General features: G+C 45.3%; 1 protein-coding gene across 1 annotated transcript in view; it reads left to right on the forward strand.

Moving 5' to 3' along the window:
* The first annotated feature begins 282 nt into the window (after nucleotides 1-282).
* LOC308584098 (uncharacterized protein) overlaps nucleotides 283-20,948 on the forward strand; it is a 93,122-nt gene continuing 72,456 nt past the window's right edge. Inside the window, exons 1-2 of the mRNA XM_081188812.1 lie at nucleotides 283-382; nucleotides 5,404-5,517. Of these exons, the coding sequence (XP_081044938.1) occupies nucleotides 325-382; nucleotides 5,404-5,517 (172 nt within the window). The 5' untranslated portion in view covers nucleotides 283-324. The remainder of the gene's footprint in view (nucleotides 383-5,403; nucleotides 5,518-20,948) is intronic.

The raw sequence follows: 20,948 nt of genomic DNA on the forward strand, positions 1-20,948 counted from the left end.
ATCTGTTAATTGTTATGGAAATAAAACAGCATGGCCTGGAGCACAAGACAGATTGTGAACATATGAGAAAGTTGGTCCTGCGGTTAAATAAATATAAAGATAAATAAATGCTCTAGGATGAGTTAAGAGACAAGGGCCTGGAGGGATCAGATGCTGACAGTTCTCGAAATACCTGTTTGCAGCTTTCCCCAAAGGTATGTTTCAACAGCTCTTTGGCACAGCAACACTATAAGTAAAGAGAACCACCTTGTTCCAGCCAAACTCCACTTCCTTCTGCCTTGGAGCGCCTTCCCTTTGGCAGAGATCACAGAGGAAACTGCAGCCATGAGGTTCCTTTACCTGAGCTTTGCTCTGGTCTTCATCCCCTTCCACGTTGTTGCAGGTAAGAGAGCAGCTCAAGCTCAGGGTGGAAGGTAGCATCTGCTGCAAATGCAGAAGGTCTCAGGTTCAATTGCAGGTGTTTCCGCAAAGTGCTGGGTTTTCCCCCTGACAGAAAAACTGGAGAACTGCTGCCTCTCAGTGCAGACAATTCTGAACTAGTGTGACTGGGTATAAGTGAGCTTCCTATCCTGTGTGGCTGCCGAAATAGGGGTGGTGAAGAAGGAAAGCATTTCATAATAAAACTGAATGTGAATAAATGACTTTTGAGAAAGCAGCAACGTCCAGACTACATGCTGAGGCGGCACTCCAGGTTCCATCGTGGTCATTTACATTGTTCAGGTAAGTAGCCGTGTTGGTCTGATGCTGTCAAAATAAATAAATCAAAAACTAAAAAATTGTCCAGTAGCACCTTAGAGACCCACTAAGTTTGTTCTGGGTATAAGCTTTCGTGTGCATGCACACTTCTTCAGATACAGATATACTGTTGTGAGTTTGGAGGGGTTAGTGTGCATGATGCCCAAGTCCTTTCTGATTGCTGGATTCAGCAAGGGTAGAAATCTAATGGAGGATTTCATTGTTGAACTAGCCAGACAAGCTTCTTTGTGAGAGAATGACCACCATAGTTGCCACCTAAAGACCCAATGAGTATAACCAAAGAAGTGATGGTGTTCTCCGGGGCAAATGGGTGGGCCTTTCCCCCTCGTCACCTGGCTGGTAGCGAGAAAGGCAGTAGCCAGCACAGTTGGTTGTGCGCTGAAGAATACGCAGGCTGCAGGCAGAAGCCAGAGAGGGAGAGCTGTCTGGCTTTTCTCTGCCACCTGACTCACCCAGATCATCCTAGTGGGACTGAATGTGTTCCCATCAGTAATACTGTTAAGTTGTGGGCAAACATATCAGACGACACAGCGATTCTTCAAACAGCTCTTGTTTATTCAAAGGCCAGAACAGAACTGAACTGAAGAGCTCAATCAGCCTGCTTATATAGAGCTCCAGAACAATGTAACTGTAGCAACTTTCTAAAACTATCCAATCACTGAACGTCACTTTCGATCCTTCATTTGCATACAAACTATCTAATCACTGAACGTCACTTTTGATCCTTCATTTGCATAATTTGCAGCCATTGATGAAATCGCGCCTAAGCGCCCTCTGCGACCCCGTCGAAACCGGGCCCCTTGGTTTACTGAGGACCTCCGGAAAATGAAGCGGGATCTCAGACGGCTAGAGCGAGTATGGCGACGGACTCATGACGGAGCCTCAAGAACATCTTATAGGACGCTTATGAAAGCCTATGAGATGGCTATGAAAGCTGCTAAGAAATCTTACTTTGCAGCTTCTATTGCATCCGCTAGCTCTCGCCCGGCACAACTTTTTAGAATAATTAGGTCAATAACGTCCTTAGGAGGACAACCAAATTTAAGCACAAATTCGACCCACAGCTGTGAGGCATTCGCGAGCTTTTTTGCGGAGAAAGTCCTGTTGCTCCGCCGTGACCTCCCTGCCAATTTAGATACAGTGACTGAACTGGAGGCCCCTCGACTGACTTCAGGTCCAGTGTTGGACCATTTCGATCGGATACTCCCTACTGATGTGGATAGATTCCTCCAAGTTGGTAGGCCCACCACCTGCCTCCTTGATCCGTGCCCGTCTTGGCTGATTAGGGAGTGTCCAGATGTTGCGCGGACCCCCCTGGTTGAAATTATCAATTTGTCCCTTGACACGGGGACATTCCCAGGGGAACTGAAGGAAGCAGTGGTGCGTCCACTCTTAAAGAAAGCTTCATTAGATCCCTTAGACCTATCCAATTACCGCCCAGTTTCAAATCTTCCATACCTGGGTAAGGTAATTGAGAGAGCGGTTGCTGAACAGCTTGGTAGGTTTCTGGAGGAAACATCGGCATTAGATCCATTTCAGTCCGGTTTCCGTCCTGGTTTTGGGACGGAGACGGCTCTGGTTGCCCTAACAGATGATATCCGTAGACAACTGGATCGAGGCGGGTCAGGACTGCTGATCCTTTTAGATTTGTCAGCAGCCTTTGACATGGTCGATCATGATCTTCTGGACCATCGCCTTGCAGACGTGGGGATACAGGGCATAGCCCGTAACTGGTTGTGCTCTTTTATCTCTGGTCGGGGACAGAGGGTGGCACTAGGGAGGGAAATGTCGTCACGCCACTCCTTGGTGTGTGGAGTGCCGCAGGGCGCAATTCTCTCCCCAATGCTTTTTAACATCTTTATGCGCCCCCTTGCCCAGATTATCCGGAGCTTTGGGCTGGGCTGTCATCAATATGCTGATGACACTCAGCTCTATCTACTGATGGATGGCCACACCAACTCGGCCCCTTACACACTGACCAGATGCTTGGAAGCTGTGGCTGGATGGTTTCGTGGGAGCCGATTGAAACTAAATCCTTCGAAGACAGAGGTCCTATGGCTAGGTCGGGATAGCATGGGGATGAGGGACCAACTCCCTTCTCTTGCGGGGGCCCAATTAGTGCCATTGCCTTCCGTTAAGAGTTTGGGTGTAATCCTTGACGCCTCCCTTTCCATGGAGGCGCAAGTCACAGCAACAGCCAAGGCGACATTTTTCCACCTTCGCCGCATCAAGCAGTTGGTCCCTTACCTTTCCCGCCCCGACCTGGCCACAGTGATCCATGCGACAGTCATCTCCAGGCTTGACTACTGTAACTCGCTCTACGCGGGGCTGCCCTTGAAGCTGTCCCAGAAACTCCAGCGGGTACAGAATGCTGCAGCGAGGCTCCTCACAGCGTCTCTGCCATGGGAGCATATTCATCCAGTGCTTTTCAAGCTGCACTGGCTCCCGGTGGAGTACAGGGTCAGATTTAAGGTGCTGCTTTTGACCTTTAAAGCCCTTCACGGCCTAGGACCCTCGTACCTACGGGACCGCCTCGCCTGGTATGCCCCACGGAGAGCCTCAAGGTCCATAAATAACAACACCCTAGTGGTCCCAGGCCCTAAGGAAGTTAGATTGGCTTCAACCAGAGCCAGGGCCTTTTCAGCACTGGCCCCAACTTGGTGGAACGCTCTGTCTCATGAGACCAGGGCCCTGCAGGATCTGATCTCTTTCCGCAGGGCCTGTAAGACAGAGTTGTTCCGCCTGGCCTTTGGATTGGAGCCAATTTGATTCCCTCCGCCCCCTTTTTCTTTTTTCTTTTCCTTCTCCTGCAATGAGGCTCCATTTTAATATTTTAATGTTCCATTATTTTAATGTTGTATTTTATTTTTGTTTTTAAGTTGTAATCACTCATCTTGTTTTTATTATTGCTTGTAAGCCGCTCTGAGCCTGGCCTTGGCTGGGGAGGGCGGGGTATAAATAAAAAATTATTATTATTATTATTATTATTATTATTATTATTATTATTATTATTATTATTATTATTATAACTATCTACAGTATCCCTTTGCTGGCCCAGGGTGAGAACTTCAGTACATAACAAATACTACAGAGGAGATTCCAGAAGATATCCCTTTCAGAGAGACTATGCCCCTGTGGACAGATCATATAGAATCAGTTTTGGCATGCTGCCTTGCCCCCCCCCCACGTCCGGGGGAGGGGCCCCCAGGACACGTGACGTCACTAAGGTTTGTGCGCATGGCCGCTGCAGAACTTAATTTGGTGGGCCCAGTCCCTTCCTTGAAGAAACCCTGTGACGTAGATCAAGGCCACCCAGGGAGTGAGGATTTGAACCCAGGCCCTGGTTTGACATGCTAACCACTCCTTGGTGTGTGGAGTACCTCAGGGTGCGATACTCTCCCCAATGCTTTTCAACATCTTTATGCGCCCCCTTGCCCAGCTTGTCCGGAGTTTTGGGCTGGGTTGCCATCAGTATGCTGATGACACCCAACTCTATCTGTTGATGGATAGCCATCTTGACTCGGCCCCAGACACACTGACCAGATGTTTGGAAGCTGTGGCTGGATGGTTACGTGGGAGCCGGTTGAAGCTAAATCCTTCGAAGTCAGAGGTCCTGTGGGTGGGACGGGACGATATGGGATTGGGGGGGGCAACTCCCATCTCTTGCGGGGGCGCAGTTAGTGCCAGCACCATCCGTTAAGAGTTTGGGTGTAATCTTCGACACCTCCTTTTCCATGGAGGCACAGATTGCAGCTACAACAAAGGCGGCATTTTTCCATCTCCGCCAAGCTAAGCAGTTGGCTCCTTACCTCCCTCGCCCTGACCTAGCCACTGTGATCCACGCGACGGTCACCTCCAGACTGGATTATTGTAACTCGCTCTACGTGGGGCTTCCCTTGAGACTGACTCAGAAACTCCAGTGGGTGCAGAATGCTGCAGCGAGACTCCTTATGGGGTCTTCACTGCGAGATCACATTCACCCGGTGCTATACCAGCTGCACTGGCTCCCGGTGGAGTACAGGATCAGGTTTAAGGTGCTGGTTTTAACCTTTAAAGCCCTATACGGCCTAGGACCCTCTTACCTACGGGACCGCCTCTCCTGGTACGCCCCACAGAGAAACTTACGGTCTTCAAATAAAAACATCTTGAAGGTCCCAGGCCACAGAGAAGTTAGGCTGGCCTCAACTAGAGCCAGGGCTTTTTTGGCTGTGGCTCCGATCTGGTGGAACACTCTGTCACAAGAGACCAGAGCCCTGCGGGACTTGACATCTTTCCGCAGGGCCTGCAAGACAGAGCTGTTCCACCAGGCCTTTGGCCAGGGCAGAGCCTGACTCCCTCCCTCAGCAATCTTCGCAGAGCTCTGGCCCAATGGTTGCCAGTGCTGTACTTTTGTACTGTTTTATTGTTGTTAGCCGCCCTGAGCCCGGCTTCGGCTGGGGATGGCGGTATATAAATAACATTTATTATTATTATTATTATTATTATTATTATTATTATTATTATTAACCACTACATTAGCCTGGGTCTCATTCTTGAAAATGCTCTTTCAATGCTCAAAACAAAACGTTGTCAACAAATTACTGTCCTTTTTTTTTGCACAAGAAGTCTTCTCAAATCATGACAATTTATGTCCCTCTCTTTTGACAGGGCAACTTACAAGCTGCAAAGAACAGGGAGGATATTGCCAGGTGCCACTAACTCTGAAATGTTCCTATGGAAATATTCCAGCCAACTGTGGCTTTAATGGAAACTGCTGCAAGAGTAAGTGAAACACAGTGAGTTGGCTATGCTAACAAGGGGGAATGTTTGTTCATTTTTAATCCTGCTTTTTCATTCTGATTTCCTGATCTACGCTCTAGATCTTCACTGGAGGAAGCAGAAGCAGGGCTTGTGCTAAAGGAAACAGTGATCAATCACTTTATAAATCAGAATAGCTGATAATTGTCTCAGGGCATACTAACCGTATTCTTAGTAGTACAAAGTATGATTCTGTTCTCAAGTTGCACTTCTAGGTTCAGCATCAAGTGACCAAACTGAGCCTTCTAACGTGTATTTTTCTCCATGAGGCTTAGTTTCGTCAGAATTGAGTACAGTGGTACTGTGGCATCTGAATATAGACTGCATTTTTAATCAAGGCATATATTGGCTTATATCTTGATCAGGTTCCTATATTAAAGAGAGAGCTTAAAGATTTTCAAAAGTTTCATGCCAGGCAGACCAGCTGCTTAAGAAAACACTGGCAATGTTTTCCTCCTAGACAAGGGGGCCCCTTGATTTATAGCAGAAAACAATTCTCAAAGTCGTAAAAGCTGGAATTACAGACTGAGTGAGGACACTGACCCTACATGTTATAGAAGATAAAAAAGGGCAGAGATAAACATAATTAGGAATGAGTAAATAGTAAAATAATACCAATGTGCCTCCCAGTAAAATGAGCTAGATCTTCTTTCTAAGGTTAAAGACCAAATGGAGAAGCATCTAGCTGACAGAAAGTTAGAGGGCAATAAATGTTGGGAAGAGCTAATGGGAAAAGCAACTGGCTGGAGAAGGGGGGGGGGAGTGTAAACTGAAGAGGCTTCTTTTGAAACTGCTTTTTTTACTGAGTTCCCTTTTCTACTTTACAAAGACCTTATTCCTTTTAAGAGGCTACCTGTGTTGTGTATTAAGTGTATTGGCATAGATGTAATTATGCAAAGGATTTAACAAATGCTAGATTCTTATTTCATATAGTTGTAAGAGTTGTATTTTGAAATTAAGTCAGCCACCAGTCTAGCCCCCCTGCCAGACAAGAGACGCCATCCAAGCAGTCCTGATATATTAGTTGTCAGACATTTGTTTAGAAACCTTCAAATGAAGGAGATCTTTCAATGTTGATGTGAAACTCAAGATCCTTGACATATGTTTAAGATAAAAATTTAAGATTAACCATTTGTTTTAGAAGGCAATAGGGCAAGGAGGGCAAGAGGTGAGCTGGTAATTAAGATTTCTTGTTGAGACACATGTAAGATATATTACTACTTATTTGTCATTTATAGATGTAACAATATATAGCTCTTTGTGTTCCATATAAGGACAGGAGGATATGGGTGTATCTTTTAGAATTGGTTATAGCAATCAGCCAATAGGAAATTCAACCAGGCTGATTGAACAGAGGCAGCCACAGGAGGAGCAAAGGGGGCTGGATTAAGGGAATATAAGTGCTGGCCATAATGGCAGGAGGCCAGGCCAGAGCTTGGTAACCATATACCACTGTGCCTCTCATTTATTTGTCTGACAAATAAATAATTATTTTAATTTCTCTATTGCTGCGTTGAATATTTCATTCCAGCTAAGCGTTAACCACAAGCAGGGTGCTACAGTACCTCAGGTTACAAACGCTTCGGGTTACGTGTTTTCAGGTTGGGGACCATGGGAAACCGAGAAGTACTGGAAAGGGTTACTTCCGGGTTTCGGTGCTCACACATGTGCAGAAGCGCCAAATCGCATAAAGCGTGTGCGCAGACGCGGCCCTGCAGGTTACGAACGCTGTGGGTTGTGGACGTGTCTTCGTAACATCCACAACCCGAGGTTCCACTGAACACACTTCCAGAGCTAATGCTAAATACATTAATTCTGGTAAATGAGCCTGCCAGAATTCTTTTCAGCGGACTAGGCCTGCGCGCCTTCTTCCCTGTCTGCTACAGATTCCTGCATTTCAGGGTAGCATACCCTCCAACATTTCTCCAATGAAAATAGGGACGTCCCATTCCATCATGATAATTCAACTATGTATACCCCACACATCTTATTGGGTTGCCCAGCACTCTCGGCAGCTTCCAAAATATATATAATAACATAATAAAACATTAAATATTATAAAATCTTCAGATGGCTATGGTGCTAGATGACTCCATACCCTCCAACATTTCTCCAAGGAAAAGTGGGGGACACTGGTGGTGCTGTGGGTTAAACCACAGAGCCTAGGGTTTGCCGATTGGAAGGTTTGTAGTTCGAATCCCCGCGACGGAGTGAGCTCCCATTGCTCAGTCCCTGCTCCTGTAGATAAATAGGTACCGCTCTGGCAGGAAGGTAAACGGCGTTTCAGTGCACAGCTCTGGTTTGCCAGAAATGGCTTAGTCATGCTGGCCACATAACCCAGAAGCTGTACACCGTCTCCCTCGGCCAGTAAAGCCAGATGAGTACTGCAACCCCAGAGTCGTCCGCGACTGGACCTAATGGTCAGAGGTCCCTTTACCCTTTACCTAAGGAAAAGTGGGATATTCTGGGATCAAATCAGAAACCAGGATGGTTTCTCTAAATCAGGGATATCCCTGAAAAATAGGGACACTTGGAGGGTCTGGGGTAGGACTAGATGTTATTTTGAGCCCTTCAAACTCTACAATTCTATGATCCTCTTGCATCTTCTGAAGGTGAGGAATCTGACTTTGGGGCCATCAACAATAGTTCTCTTGTTTCTTTGATGCAGATAAACCACCAACAATGCCCGAGTGCGATAGACTGGGAGGGTTCTGCCAAGAGGATCTCAGCAAACCCTGTCCGTCTGGTCGGAATCTTCCGAGTTACTGTGGCGTCGATACACAGTGCTGTGCTCTTGAGGGATACCCGTGAGCAGCCCACCTCCATGGTTGTAGACATCTGATGGCTATGCCAGTTCTTCTCAATCTTTGCTTGTGGAAGTGGAGCAGATCTGCACATGTGTGAAACCAGACAATGAAATAAATGCTCAGATGAATGCTCAGATGAATAAACACAAAATAATTTCACAAAGTTGAAATAGAATGTGTATTTTTTTTGTTTTCTTTTTTAAAAGTGTCTACTGCTAAATATGACCCAACTCCGATGAAAGAACATCTTATCTGCTCAAGATCCCTCTTGACTGAAGTCCTCATCGAGTAGTCGCAGGAGCAGATAATTGCAGCCAATGCTTTTCATGCACACAGGTTATGGGAACATGGGCAGGAGAGGCTGAACTCAACCCGGACCAGAGCCATGACTGAATTGAAGCTGAATTTTAAGGAGCCATTGCCTTGTGGGTGACCACAAATAATTGAGGGTGGCATTTAATGCTATTGAAGTTAATGTACATGGCTGCATTAGGTTTATTTCTTTCCATGGGTCTACTCTGAGTAGGACTCAGAATTTTTTTTTGAGGGGTGGGAATTTCTGTGAATGAGAGAAGGGACTCAGAGAGGTTCCAGGGAGTGGGTGGAGGAACTGAAGAACCAGGAAGGTCTATTGCTGCCTAGTGATCAAGATCCCAGGTTCAATCATCATCTGGGTCTTTCATTCTTTTCAACTTTCATTCATACACATTAATTCATAATTGTCAGGAACTGGGCAGAGGAGGAATGGTGGAGACCGCCACCCCAACTTGACCCTTCCAGGGAGGAGGAAGTGGAAGACAGTTTAGATTTACAACAGGGTCTTGAGGGAGGTCACAACTCAGAGGCGGGGGGGGGGGGAGTTGGGAAATAATGGGAGAGGAGGAGAAGGAGGAAGCAGCAGCAGGAAGAGATCACGTTGGCAAAAGACGGAACTCTACAGTGCCACCTGGTGTCACAGTGTTACAATGCATTTAAAACGCTTTAAAAAAACCCACAAAAACTAATGTAGCTGAGTCTACATATATTAATTTCTATCTTCTCTCATTATGAGTTATATGTTTTTAAAGGCTTTAAATGAAGTACAGATTGTCAGAATACGCCTCTGGGGCCCCCCGCAGCCCCTGGGATGAGACAAACCTCTCCAGGCATCTTCCTGATGTTGCGCAGCTCCAGGACATCCACAAATCATCAGTCCCAGAGCGCTCCAGGGACACATAGCAGATGCCTATGTGCACACACACTCAGCAGAGATCAGCAGAAACGAAGTGAAGATTAGTGTGCTCATTCTAAGTGTTTATTAAGCAGAATTTACAGGACAAACGTTCATGGTGTCCTCTCACTCCAGCTCCGAGAGAGAGAACAGAACAGAAAAAAGAACAAAACACAACAGAGCAGAAGAGTTAAGGTCAACTTCCATTCCCACACTTTCCAAGCCTGGGAAAGTAAACATGGACATATAACATAACAGATGCATAACCAGCAACGGGAGGAGTGAAAACCTGACAGACTACCTAAAAGTGTTTGTTTGTTCTATCTCTATAAACTGTCTTCTTCCAGACTCACAGCAAGGGGAAGTCATGAAGTGACACACCTCACACCTGCAAATTGAAATATACTCAGAGTCCTGCGGTGATTTCATGCTCTTTATTGCAACTTGTAAAACAGTGGTGGAATTTCCCCCCAAACCTCCAGCATAACCTATAGTCATACCTCGGGATAAATACGCTTCAGGTTGAGCGCTTTCAGGTTGCGCTCCATGGCAACCCGGAAGTAACGGAGTGTGTTACTTCTGGGTTTCGCTGCTTGCGCATGCGCAGATGGCCAAAATGACATCACACGCATGCGTGGAAGCAGCAAAATGCGACCCGCCCACACGCAGACGTGCTGTTGCATCTTACATTCTGTTCGGGATGTGAATGGGGCTCTGGAACAGATCCCATTTGCATCCTGAGGGACCACTGTACATTATTTACACAATGAGTCCTGTCTGATTGGCTGATTCTGCTTCCCTCCTGGAGCCTGATTGGGCTGCTACTGCAGGCCAATCAGTTGTTGCATTCTAGGATCCTACCAGCCTGATAGGCTGATTAACGTCCTCCTGGGGTCTGATTGGGCTGCTGCTGCAAGCCAATCAGTTGTTGCATTCTAGGATCCTACTTACCTATTGTTCTAGGATCCAAGCTTAGTACATTGTTGTTGTTGTTGTTTAGTCGTTTAGTCATGTCCGACTCTTCATGACCCCATGGACCAGAGCACACCAGGCACCATGTTTAACAAGGTGCCACCACACAAGCAGAAAAGTGCAGCGGAATTGTGTGGGCGGTAACCTCTAATGCCATCGCCAATCCCTGCTGCCTTCTGGTGCTCAAAGAGACAGGTAAAACTTGGGTAATCCCATTCCTATTGTTGCCACCCATCCACGCAGGCAAGAAGAGGACAAAATGTATTATCACAGCGGCGACGAGCTTCTGGGTGAGGGGGACACCATCAGCCAGGGCTCTCTCAACGCCAGGTACAAGGAACCCAGAGAAACTTGGGTTTCCTCTCTGGATTGCTGTGGAGGAATTGAGCAGAAGCTGAGTGGGCAACAGCTGTCCTTGCATGGAAGGCGGAGAATTGCCACCATCGTTCCTGGTCCTCATAGATGCTCATGCAAAGATGAAGGATGCAGCGCAGCCATGAGGCAGGAGAGGCTGTGTTGTGCCACCTCTCTTCCCCTGCATGCGAGGATGGCTTTATGAAAATGTGGAACGATGGCAGGGAGATCTCACCTGGTGCCGATTTCTCTGATCTGTTCAAACCTATCCAAGGGCGTGGCGTGGCGTGGCGTGGGGTGTGTGATATCAAAGTATGTGAGTGTGTCTTTACATCCTGGGTCGTAGTTCTCTAGATGAGGGGAAGAAATGGGACGGGGCAGGACGAGCTGTGATGGGATTGCTTTGTGGGTCAACGAGGACCCTCTATCTGTGGAGAAGGTGGATAAAGGGAAGTTTGTCCATCTCGCTCATAAGGCTAGAACTTGTGGACATCCAATGAACGCTGGAAGTTTCAGGACAGAGAAATGGAAAGACTTATTCCACAGCTCATGGTTATACTGTGGAACTCTCTGCCAGTGATGGCCACCAGCTGGGATGGCTTTAAAAGAGGGTGGAGGAGGAGGACTACCAAAGGCTAGCAGTCACGATGGCTTTGCTCTACCTTCACAGCTGGAGACAGCGATGCTTCTCAATCCCGATTACTGGAAGTTGCAGGAGGGGAGAGGGCTCCTGTGCATGTACTCTGCTTCTGGGTTTTCTCACAGGCATCTGGCTGGCCAAATGCACAGGATGATGATAATAATAATAATAATAATAATAATAATAATAATAATAATAATAATAATAATAATAATAATAATAATAATAATTTATTTATACCCCGCCCATCTGGATGAGTTCCCCCAGCCACTCTGGGCGGCTTCCAATCAAGTGTTAAAAACAATACAGCTGGATGCTGGATGGGCCCTTGGCCTGATCCAGCAAAGCACTTCCTATGCTCTTAAGTTCACAGAGGGAGGGGATGAAGAGCCTTTGCAGAACAAGCAAAGGAAAACCTTTGCCATTGAGCATTGCCAGCCTTGGCCAACCTTGTTGTTGTTTGTTGTTGTTTAGTCATTTAGTTGTGTCCACCTCTTCGTGACCCCATGGACCAGAGCATGCCAGGCACTCCTGTCTTCCACTGCCTCCCGCAATTTGGTCAAACTCATGCTGGTAGATTCGAGAACACTGTCCAACCACCTCGTCCTCTGTTGTCCCCTTCTCCTTGTGCCCTCCATCTTTCCCAATATCAGGGTCTTTTCCAGGGAGTCTTCTCTTCTCATGAGGTGGCCAAAGTATTGTAGCCTCAGCTTCACGATCTGTTCCAGTGAGCACTCAGGGCTGATTTCCTTCAGAATGGATAGTTTTGATCTTCTTGCAGTCCATGGGACTCAAGAGTCTCCTTCAGCACCATAATTCAAAAGCATAAATTCTTCAGTGGTCAGCCTTCTTTAGGTCCAGCTCTCACTTCCATATATCACTATGGGGAAAACCATAGCTTTAACTACACAGGCCTTTGTTGGCAAGGTGATGTCTCGGCTTTTAAAGATGCTGTCTAGGTTTGTCATTGCTTTTCTCCCAAGAAGCAGTCGTCTTTTAATTTCATGACTGCTGTCACCATATGCAGTAATCATGGAGCCCAAGAAAGTCAAATCTCTCACTGCCTCCATTTCTTCCCCTTCTATTTGCCAGGAGGTGATGGGCCCAGTGGCCATGATCTTCGTTTTTTGATGTTGAGCTTCAGACCATATTTTGCAGTCTCCTCTTTCACCCTCATTAAAAGGTTCTTTAATTCCTCCTCACTTTCTGCCATCAAGGTTGTGTCATCTGCATATCTGAGGTTGTTGATATTTCTTCCGGCCATTTTAATTCCGGCTTGGGATTCATCCAGCCCAGCGTTTTGCATGATAAATTTTGCATATAAGTTAAATAAGCAGGGAGACAATATACAGCCTTGTCGTACTCCTTTCCCAATTTTGAACCAATCAGTTGTTCCATATCCAGTTCTAAGTGTAGCTTCTTGTCCCACATAGAGATTTCTCAGGAGAGAGATGAGGTGATCAGGCACTCCCATTTCTTTAAGAACTTGCCATAGGTTGCTGTGGTCGTAACACCAATAGATACGAAATCAAAGAAGCAAAGACCATGTTTCTTTTTATGCAGTTTTTAATTGTGTTCTATAGTGAGTACTGCATTGATCACCTTTTTCTGGGCCATGCTGTTCTGGACCCCCTCCATACAGACTTAAGTTGTAAACAGGTGAATAAATCATATTTCTAAAAGCCAAAAATGTACCTTCAGAACTGAGGGTCAGATTTGGCAATATTTCAGTGATGGTGAAATCTTCTTATGGATGATGGAATAAAATCACTATTTTGTTTTTCTTTAAAAACCGCATGATGGGGAAAGTCTACATAAAACCTTGTGCACCACAAAAACAAGCACATTAAGCAAAATGCATCTAAAAATGTGCAGATCAGGAGAAAAGCACACTGAAAAGTTTCTTTTTTGGTAGGTATTGCAATTGCAGTCCAACCACAAGAGGTTGCATCAAACTGCATTACAGCAAAACTATTTCACTTCCTTTCCATTTAGGTGCTGTGAAGTTGAGATTACAGGAAATCTGCTAATTGTTATGGAAATTGAACAGCAGGGGCTGGAGCACAGGACAGATGGTGAACATATGAGAAAGGTGGTTCTGCGGGTAAATCTTAGGAAGAGAAATAAATAGCTTAGGACGAGTTAAGAGAAAAGGGCCTGGAGGGTTCAGATCCTGAGTTACTGGAAAAACCTGTTTGCAGCTTTCCCCACCCAGATGAGCAAATGTTTGTTTCAACATCTCTTTGATGTTGCACAGGAACACTATAAGTAAAGAGAACCTCCTTGTTCCATCCAAACTCGACTTCCTTCTGCCTTAGAGCATCTTCCCTTGGGCAAAGATCTGAGAGACAACTCCAGCCATGAGGTTCCTCTACCTGAGCTTTGCTCTGGTCTTCATCCTCTTCCACGTTGTTGCAGGTAAGAGAGCAGTTCAAGCTCAGGTGGGGGAGAATCTGCTGCAAATGCAGAAGGTCTCAGGTTCAACTGCAGGTGTTTCTGCAAAGTGCTGGGTTTTCCCCCTGCCAGAAACCCTGGAGATCTGCTGCCTCTCTGTGTAGACAATTCTGAACTACTGTGACTGGGTATAACAGAGCTACGTATCCTATCTGGCTGCCAAAATAGTGAAGAAGAAAAGTGTATCATAATAAAACTGAATATGAATAAATGACTTTTGCGAAAGTATCAACGTTCAGGCTACAGACTGAGGCACACTCCAGGTTCCATCATGGTCATTTATATTGTTCAGGCAGGTAGCCGTCTTGGTCTGACACAGTTGAAATATCACCTTAGAGACCATCTAAGTTTGCTCTGGGTATAAGCTTTTGTGTGCATGCACACGTCTACAGATACAGATATATTGTTGTGAGTTTGGAGGGGTTAGTGTGCATGATGCCCAAGTCCCATCTAAATCCTGGATTCAACAAGGGTAAAAAAATAATGGAGGATTTCATTGTTGAACTAGCCAGACAAGCTTCTTTGTGAGAAAATGGCCACCATATTTGGCATCTAAAACCCAATGAGTATAACCCAGGCATGTCCAAAGTCCGTTTCAAGGGCCTAACCCAGCCTGCTGATCAATTTATTCCATCCCCCATGGCAGCATAATAAAAGTTCAACAACTCCAGAGTAAAAAAAATCAATGTCAATCCTAAAAAAAGCTCAACAACTTTTGTTCAATTTATCAAATCTGGAAAAAAAGTTTTGTGTTGTGTGTTGTGGTGGTCAGTTCAGTGGGATCCCACCTTCGTTGCTGGTGAAATATACTCAGAGTTGAGTGTGGATTTCATGCTCTTTATTCAGCTCATAGTAGTGAGGAATGGAAGTTCCCCCAAAATGTCTGCTTTATATACATTATTTACACAATGGGCCCCATGTGATTGGCTATTTCCAGGATTCTCCTGTAGGCCAATCAGGTTGTGGATTCACTTCCACCTGGAGCTGGATTGGGTGGCTCCTGCAGACCCATCAGACTGCCGCATGTTCTAGGACCAATTAGACTGCTGCATTTTGGATCCTATTCAATTCAGTACATTACAGGTAGATCAGGCTGAGAGTGAGTGACTGGCCGAAGGCCACCCTGGGAGTGAGGATTTGAACACACTTCTAGAGCTAATGCTAAATACATTAATTCTGGCAAATGACCCACCATAGCCACTAGACGGCTATGAAAAATTGGCGTCCTTGGCTTTTTAAACTGGTCTGCCCATGTACTATCTGAAACCAAAAGGTCACATTGCCTGCCAGCATTCTTTTCAGCTCCGCTACCCCACTAGAGAGAACTTCTGGGACTAGGCCTGCACATTTTCTTCCCTGTCTGCTACAGGTTCCTGCATTTCAGGGTAGCATACCCTCCAACATTTCTCCAATGAAAATAGGAACGGCCCATTCCATAATGATAATTTAACTATGTATACCCACACATCTTATTGGGTTGCCCATCACTCTTGGCAGCTTCAAAAATATATATATAAAAACATTATAAAACATTAAATATTATAAAAACTTCAGACGGCTTGGGTGTTGGAATAATTCCATACCCCCCAACATTTCTCCGATGAAAATATAGACATCCTAAGGAAAAGTGGGATATTCTGGGATCAAATCAGAAACCAGGATGGCTTCTCTAAATCAGTGATATCCCTGGAAAATAGAGACACTGGGGTGAACTAGATGTTATTTTGAGCCCTTCAAGCTCTACAATTCTACACATCTTCTGAAGGTGATGAACCTGACTTTAGGGCCATCAACGATAGATCTCCTTGTTTCTTTGATGCGGATAAACCACCAACAATGCCCGAGTGTGATAAACTGGGAAGGTTCTACCAAGAGGATCTCAGCAAACCCTGTCCGTCTGGTCGGAATCTTCCGAGTTATTGTGGCGTCAATACACAATGCTGTGCCCTTGAGGGATACCCGTGAGCAGCCCACCTCCATGGTTGTGAACGTCTGGTGGCTATGCCAGTTCTTTGGCATCTTTGCTTGTGGAAATGGTGCAAATCTGCCCATGTGTGAAAGCAGACAATGAAATAAATATCAGTTTGCTCAGATGAATAAACACAAAATAATTTCACAATGTTGAAATTGAATGTGTATTTTTCTTTTTCAAAAGCGCCTACTGCTAAATATGACCCAACTCCAATGAAAGAACATCTTATGGGAACATGGGTGGGAAAGGCTGCACTCAACCCAGACTGAAAGCATGACAGAATTGAAGCTGATTTTTAAGGAGCCATAGCCTTGTGGGTAACCACAAATAATTGAGGGTGGCATTTAGTGCTACTGATCATGGCTAGAAAAGACACCTCTATTGGTCTGTCACCCATCCCCCAACTGTATTTCCTGGGTTATGAAGGCGCCCTAAAGACGTTAAAGCAAAGATTATGGGATAATGCACACAGTGACTTGAGATCTCGATCACACATGGTCTGTAGTCCGCTGGCAGTAGGAGTACAATATGGGCATGTCTTTCAGTTAACATCTTACATTAAAAACTTGACAGTAGCAAATTATCGAAGGCTTTTCACCAAAGCCAGACTAAATGTCTTTCCTTCTGCAGTGTTGGATGGCAGGTTGAGAGGAGTTCCCTACCAGGACAGACTTTGCTCGTGTGCTCAAGACATTGATTCCATAAAACATATTTTGTTGCACTGTGCAAAATATGAGCAAGCCAGGGCTGAACTGATACTACCCTTGTTGGTACCTTTCCTGGGAAAATCAGAGGCTCACTATGTCAGGTTTCTATTGGAAGACCGGACAAACGCTAGAACATTAGCAGTGGCAAAGTTTTTATTGGTGGTTGCAAGAACCAATGATCCCTCTCTTTTGAACAAAATGCTTGTTTAACTTGGAGGTAGGCTGTATGAATTGTGCATTGCTTTGTAACGATTTGTTGGGTCTCTGGACCGTAATAAAGATTGATTTGATTTGCTATTGAAGTTAATGGACATGGCTGCATTAGGTTTATTTATTTCCATGGGTCTACTCTGAGTAGGACTCAGATTTTTATTTTTTTTTTGAGGGGTGGGAATTTCTGTGAATGAGAGAAGAGACTCAGAGAGGTTCCAGGGTGGGGAGGGGTGGGGAGGAACTGAAGAACCAGGAAGGGCTATTGCTGCCTAGTGATCAAGATCCCAGGGTCAGTCATCTGGGTCTTTCATTCTTTTCGACTTTATTCATACACATTAATTCATAACTGTCAGGGACTGGGCAGAGGAAGAATGGTGGAGACCGCCACCCCAGCTTGACCCTTCCAGGGAGGAGGAAGTGGAAGACAGTTTAGATTTACAACAGGGGCTTGTGGGAGGTCACAGCTCAGAGGCAGATGGGGGGGGGGAATTGGGAAATGATGGGAGATGAGGAGGAGGAGGAAGCACTTGGGGGGGCAACAGCTGATGGATAACAGCCTGACAATAACAAAACAACGTATAATCACAGATGCCAATCAAAATAAAATACAAGTAGAAAAAGATATCTAGAATTAAACACTAGGACCACATTTCCATACAAATTCCAAACACAAATAATAATATCGAAAGGTTCTGAGTAACAAGAATAGCTTTATACTCTCCTATGCCTTCGTACTTCAGTAACTTCTAAAAAGACTTCATTTCTTGGCAAAGGCATTTCCTTGTTGTCTGCCCTCTCTTATTCTCACCGTGTATGGCCCAGATTTTAGTTATTCATTCCCTCATGGTTGTTGTTCTCATTTCTTCCCCGGATTTTGTAAGAGGGTTCTGGCAGCAGTTAAGTGGCTGTGGCAACCCAGTAAGGTGAGTGGGGCCCAAATAACGAAATTATTATCGTTATTATTTTTATCATTATGATGTAATGGAACAATGGAGCAAAAAAGGAAGAGGACATGCAAGCCCAGCAGGTGGCTATCCCTGAAGCCTTTGGGGTGCAGCGGGACCTTGTGACGCACTCCAAAGGCTTCGGGTTCCTTTTGCTGAAGCCGGGAGAGCAAGACTCTTCTGGCTTCAGCAGAGAGGGAGAGCTATACACCGGCCCTTCAGCGAAGCGGAAGGAGAAATGGAAGGGGCACCGTTTCTCCTGCAGCTTCGCTGAAGGGGCACTAAGCAGAGAGAGGGAGAATTATTACTTTTCTGTTCTCCCCCTACTATGGTCCGGTGCGTCCTATAGTGCGAAAAATATGGTAAATGGTGTTTCTGTGCACTGCTCTGGTTTGCCAGAAGCGGCTTAGTCATGCTGGCAACATGACCCAGAAGCTGTACGCCGGCTCCCTTGGCCAGTAAAGCGAGATGAGCACCGCAACCCCAGAGTCATCCATGACTGGACCTCACCTTTACCTTTAATGGAAGGGGAGAAAAATTAGCAGATAACGTACTCAAAGACCCAGATAGTTGGCCTATTTGTCAGCCTTTATTCCATTTTTCTGAAGGTTTCAAAACCTGTCAGTCAGAATTACAGCTGTTCTAAAACTCAGAAATAATTTCCCATTTGTGTCCTCCCCTGATATTCACAAGGGCTTTCCCTCCCAAAAAATCACAAACTGGTGCCAAAATGTGGTGGATTGATCTCAATGCTGAAGTCAGAGAAACCAAAATAGATGGATTGGTCTGAGCTACAAAGCAGTTTCCCAGATTTCTGGCAGAGGGATTGAACCTGAGACCTTCTGCATGGACTACAGCCCCCCACCCCCTGAGTTTGAGCTTCCCTCTTACCTGCAACAACGTGGAAGAGGATGAAGACCAGAGCAAAGCTATGGAAAAGGAACCTCATGTCTGCAGTTTCCCCTGAGATCTTTGCCAAAGGGAAGGCACTCTAAGGCAGAAGGAAGTTGGATGAAGCAAGGAGGTTCTCTTTACTTAGAGTGTTGACGTGCCAAAAAGATGCTGAAACACACATTTGCGCGCCTGAGGGGGAAATGCTGCAAACAGGTATTTCCTGCAACTTTCAGCATCTGAACCGTCCAGGCTCCTTTTCTCTTAACTCATCCTAGGCAATTTATTTGTCTTGGACACCATCCCAAGATTTACCTGCAGGATAACCTTTTTCAAGTCAACAAGTCCCTGTGTTGAAAGGCACGTCATCTACTGTATCCCAGCAATAACAAGTCCTTCAGCAGAAACACACCACAACTCCTCCTTCCCAGCAAGAACTATTCCTGGTGGAGGAAGGAACTTCATCTGCTCCTTCCCAGAAAAATGACACTGCTTCCCCTGCTCCTCAACAACAGGATCAGGTCCCTCAGCTGAAGGGCATCACTACTGTTTTCACACGTATTGAATCACAGATCACATTATTCAGTTAGATGCTGGGAAGAAGTCTCCTTAGAATCATAGAATGATAGAATTGCAGAGTTGGAAGGGACCCCAAGTCATCCAAACCAGCCCCTGCAATGCAGGAATCTCCGCCAAAGTATCCATGATAGGTGGACATCCAACCTCTGCTTCAAAACCTCCAAGTCAATTGTCAGGGAAGGTTTGAGACCAGCGAGACCAACAGTTTGAAAAAGACTGGAGCAATTTTATTATGTATTTGAAAGAACATTGTAAACATTTAACAACACTAACAGGACTGATTTAAAGGTTTGCTAGTCAAAAGGAGAAGAATATTTACAATTATAAGGGTTATGAAAATAAAAAGAAAGGTACAGTGGTACCTTGGGTTAAGTACTTAATTCGTTCCAGAGGTCCGTACTTAACCTGAAACTGTTCTTAACCTGAAGCACTACTTTAGCTAATGGGGCCTCCCGCTGCCACCGTGCTACCGGAGCACGATTTCTGTTCTCATCCTGAAGCAAAGTTCTTAACCCGAGGTACTATTTCTGGGTTAGCGGAGTCTGTAACCTGAAGCGTATGTAACCTGAAGCATATGTAGCCAGAGGTACTGCTGTTGATAGGGGGAATGAGAAATGCGGGTGAAACTACAAACTGAAGTTAGAAAGTCAGGTTGGAGGGATGGAGGGAACTCAATGACTTGAGAGAGTCAAAATATAGGTGATGATAAGAAATGTAAAAACTGTATGGTGGGGTTTTTTAAAAATAAAAATGCCAGTAAATATTATACATAAAAATAAAAACCTCCAAGTCCACAGGCTGCTGAGGGAGATTGTTCCACAGTTGAACAGCTCTTAATGTCAAATAGCTTTTCCATATGTTTAGTTGGAATCTCCTTCCTTGTAACTTGAATCAATTGCTTTGAGTCCTACGCTCCAGAGCAGGAGAAAATGAGCTATCACATCCCCTCTCAGTCTCCTCTTTTCCAAGCTGAACAGAATAAAAATTTGCTCATGCCACATTGAATTTATTTTATTGATCAGAAATACATTGGAAATTATTATTGTTCCAGGTTTGCAGTTTTCAGGAGCCAATTTGTTTGGCTACTAGGCCATTCGAGATACAGTGGTACCTCTGGTTATATACTTAATTTGTTCCGGAGGTCCGTTCTTCACCTGAAGCCGTTCTTAACCTGAGGTACCAATTTAGCTAATGGGGCCTCCTGCTGCCACCGCCATGAGATTTCTGTTCTCATCCTGAGGTAAAGTTCTTAACCCAAGGTACTATTTCCTGGTTAGCAGAGTCTGTAACCCGAAGCGTTTGTAACCTGAGGTGTTTGTAACCCGAGGTACCACTGTGGTTCACCATTATAACATCAAGATCCTTAGTGTCATCATCGTCACAATCGCCCTCCTCAAAGACCTGCAGGCGTTCAGCTGCCGAACTCTTGACCGCTTTGGGCTCCTCAGTCTCAGCCTGCGATGCATTTTCCTAGATTTCAGTGCCTCTCCTGGAGATTTCCCATCATCTCAACACTGCTGTTTTGCTAAAGAGTGCCCTGCACAAACAAACAACTCCTCGCAGTGCTTGATTTATAACAGAACACAACTACTTTATAATATGATCATGGAACCCCCCAAAATATAAAACAATGCAGCTGCATAAGAACCTGA

The sequence above is a fragment of the Podarcis bocagei genome (genome assembly GCF_964188305.1).
Source record: "Podarcis bocagei genome assembly, chromosome: 3".
NCBI classification, from domain to species: Eukaryota; Metazoa; Chordata; class Lepidosauria; order Squamata; family Lacertidae; genus Podarcis; species Podarcis bocagei.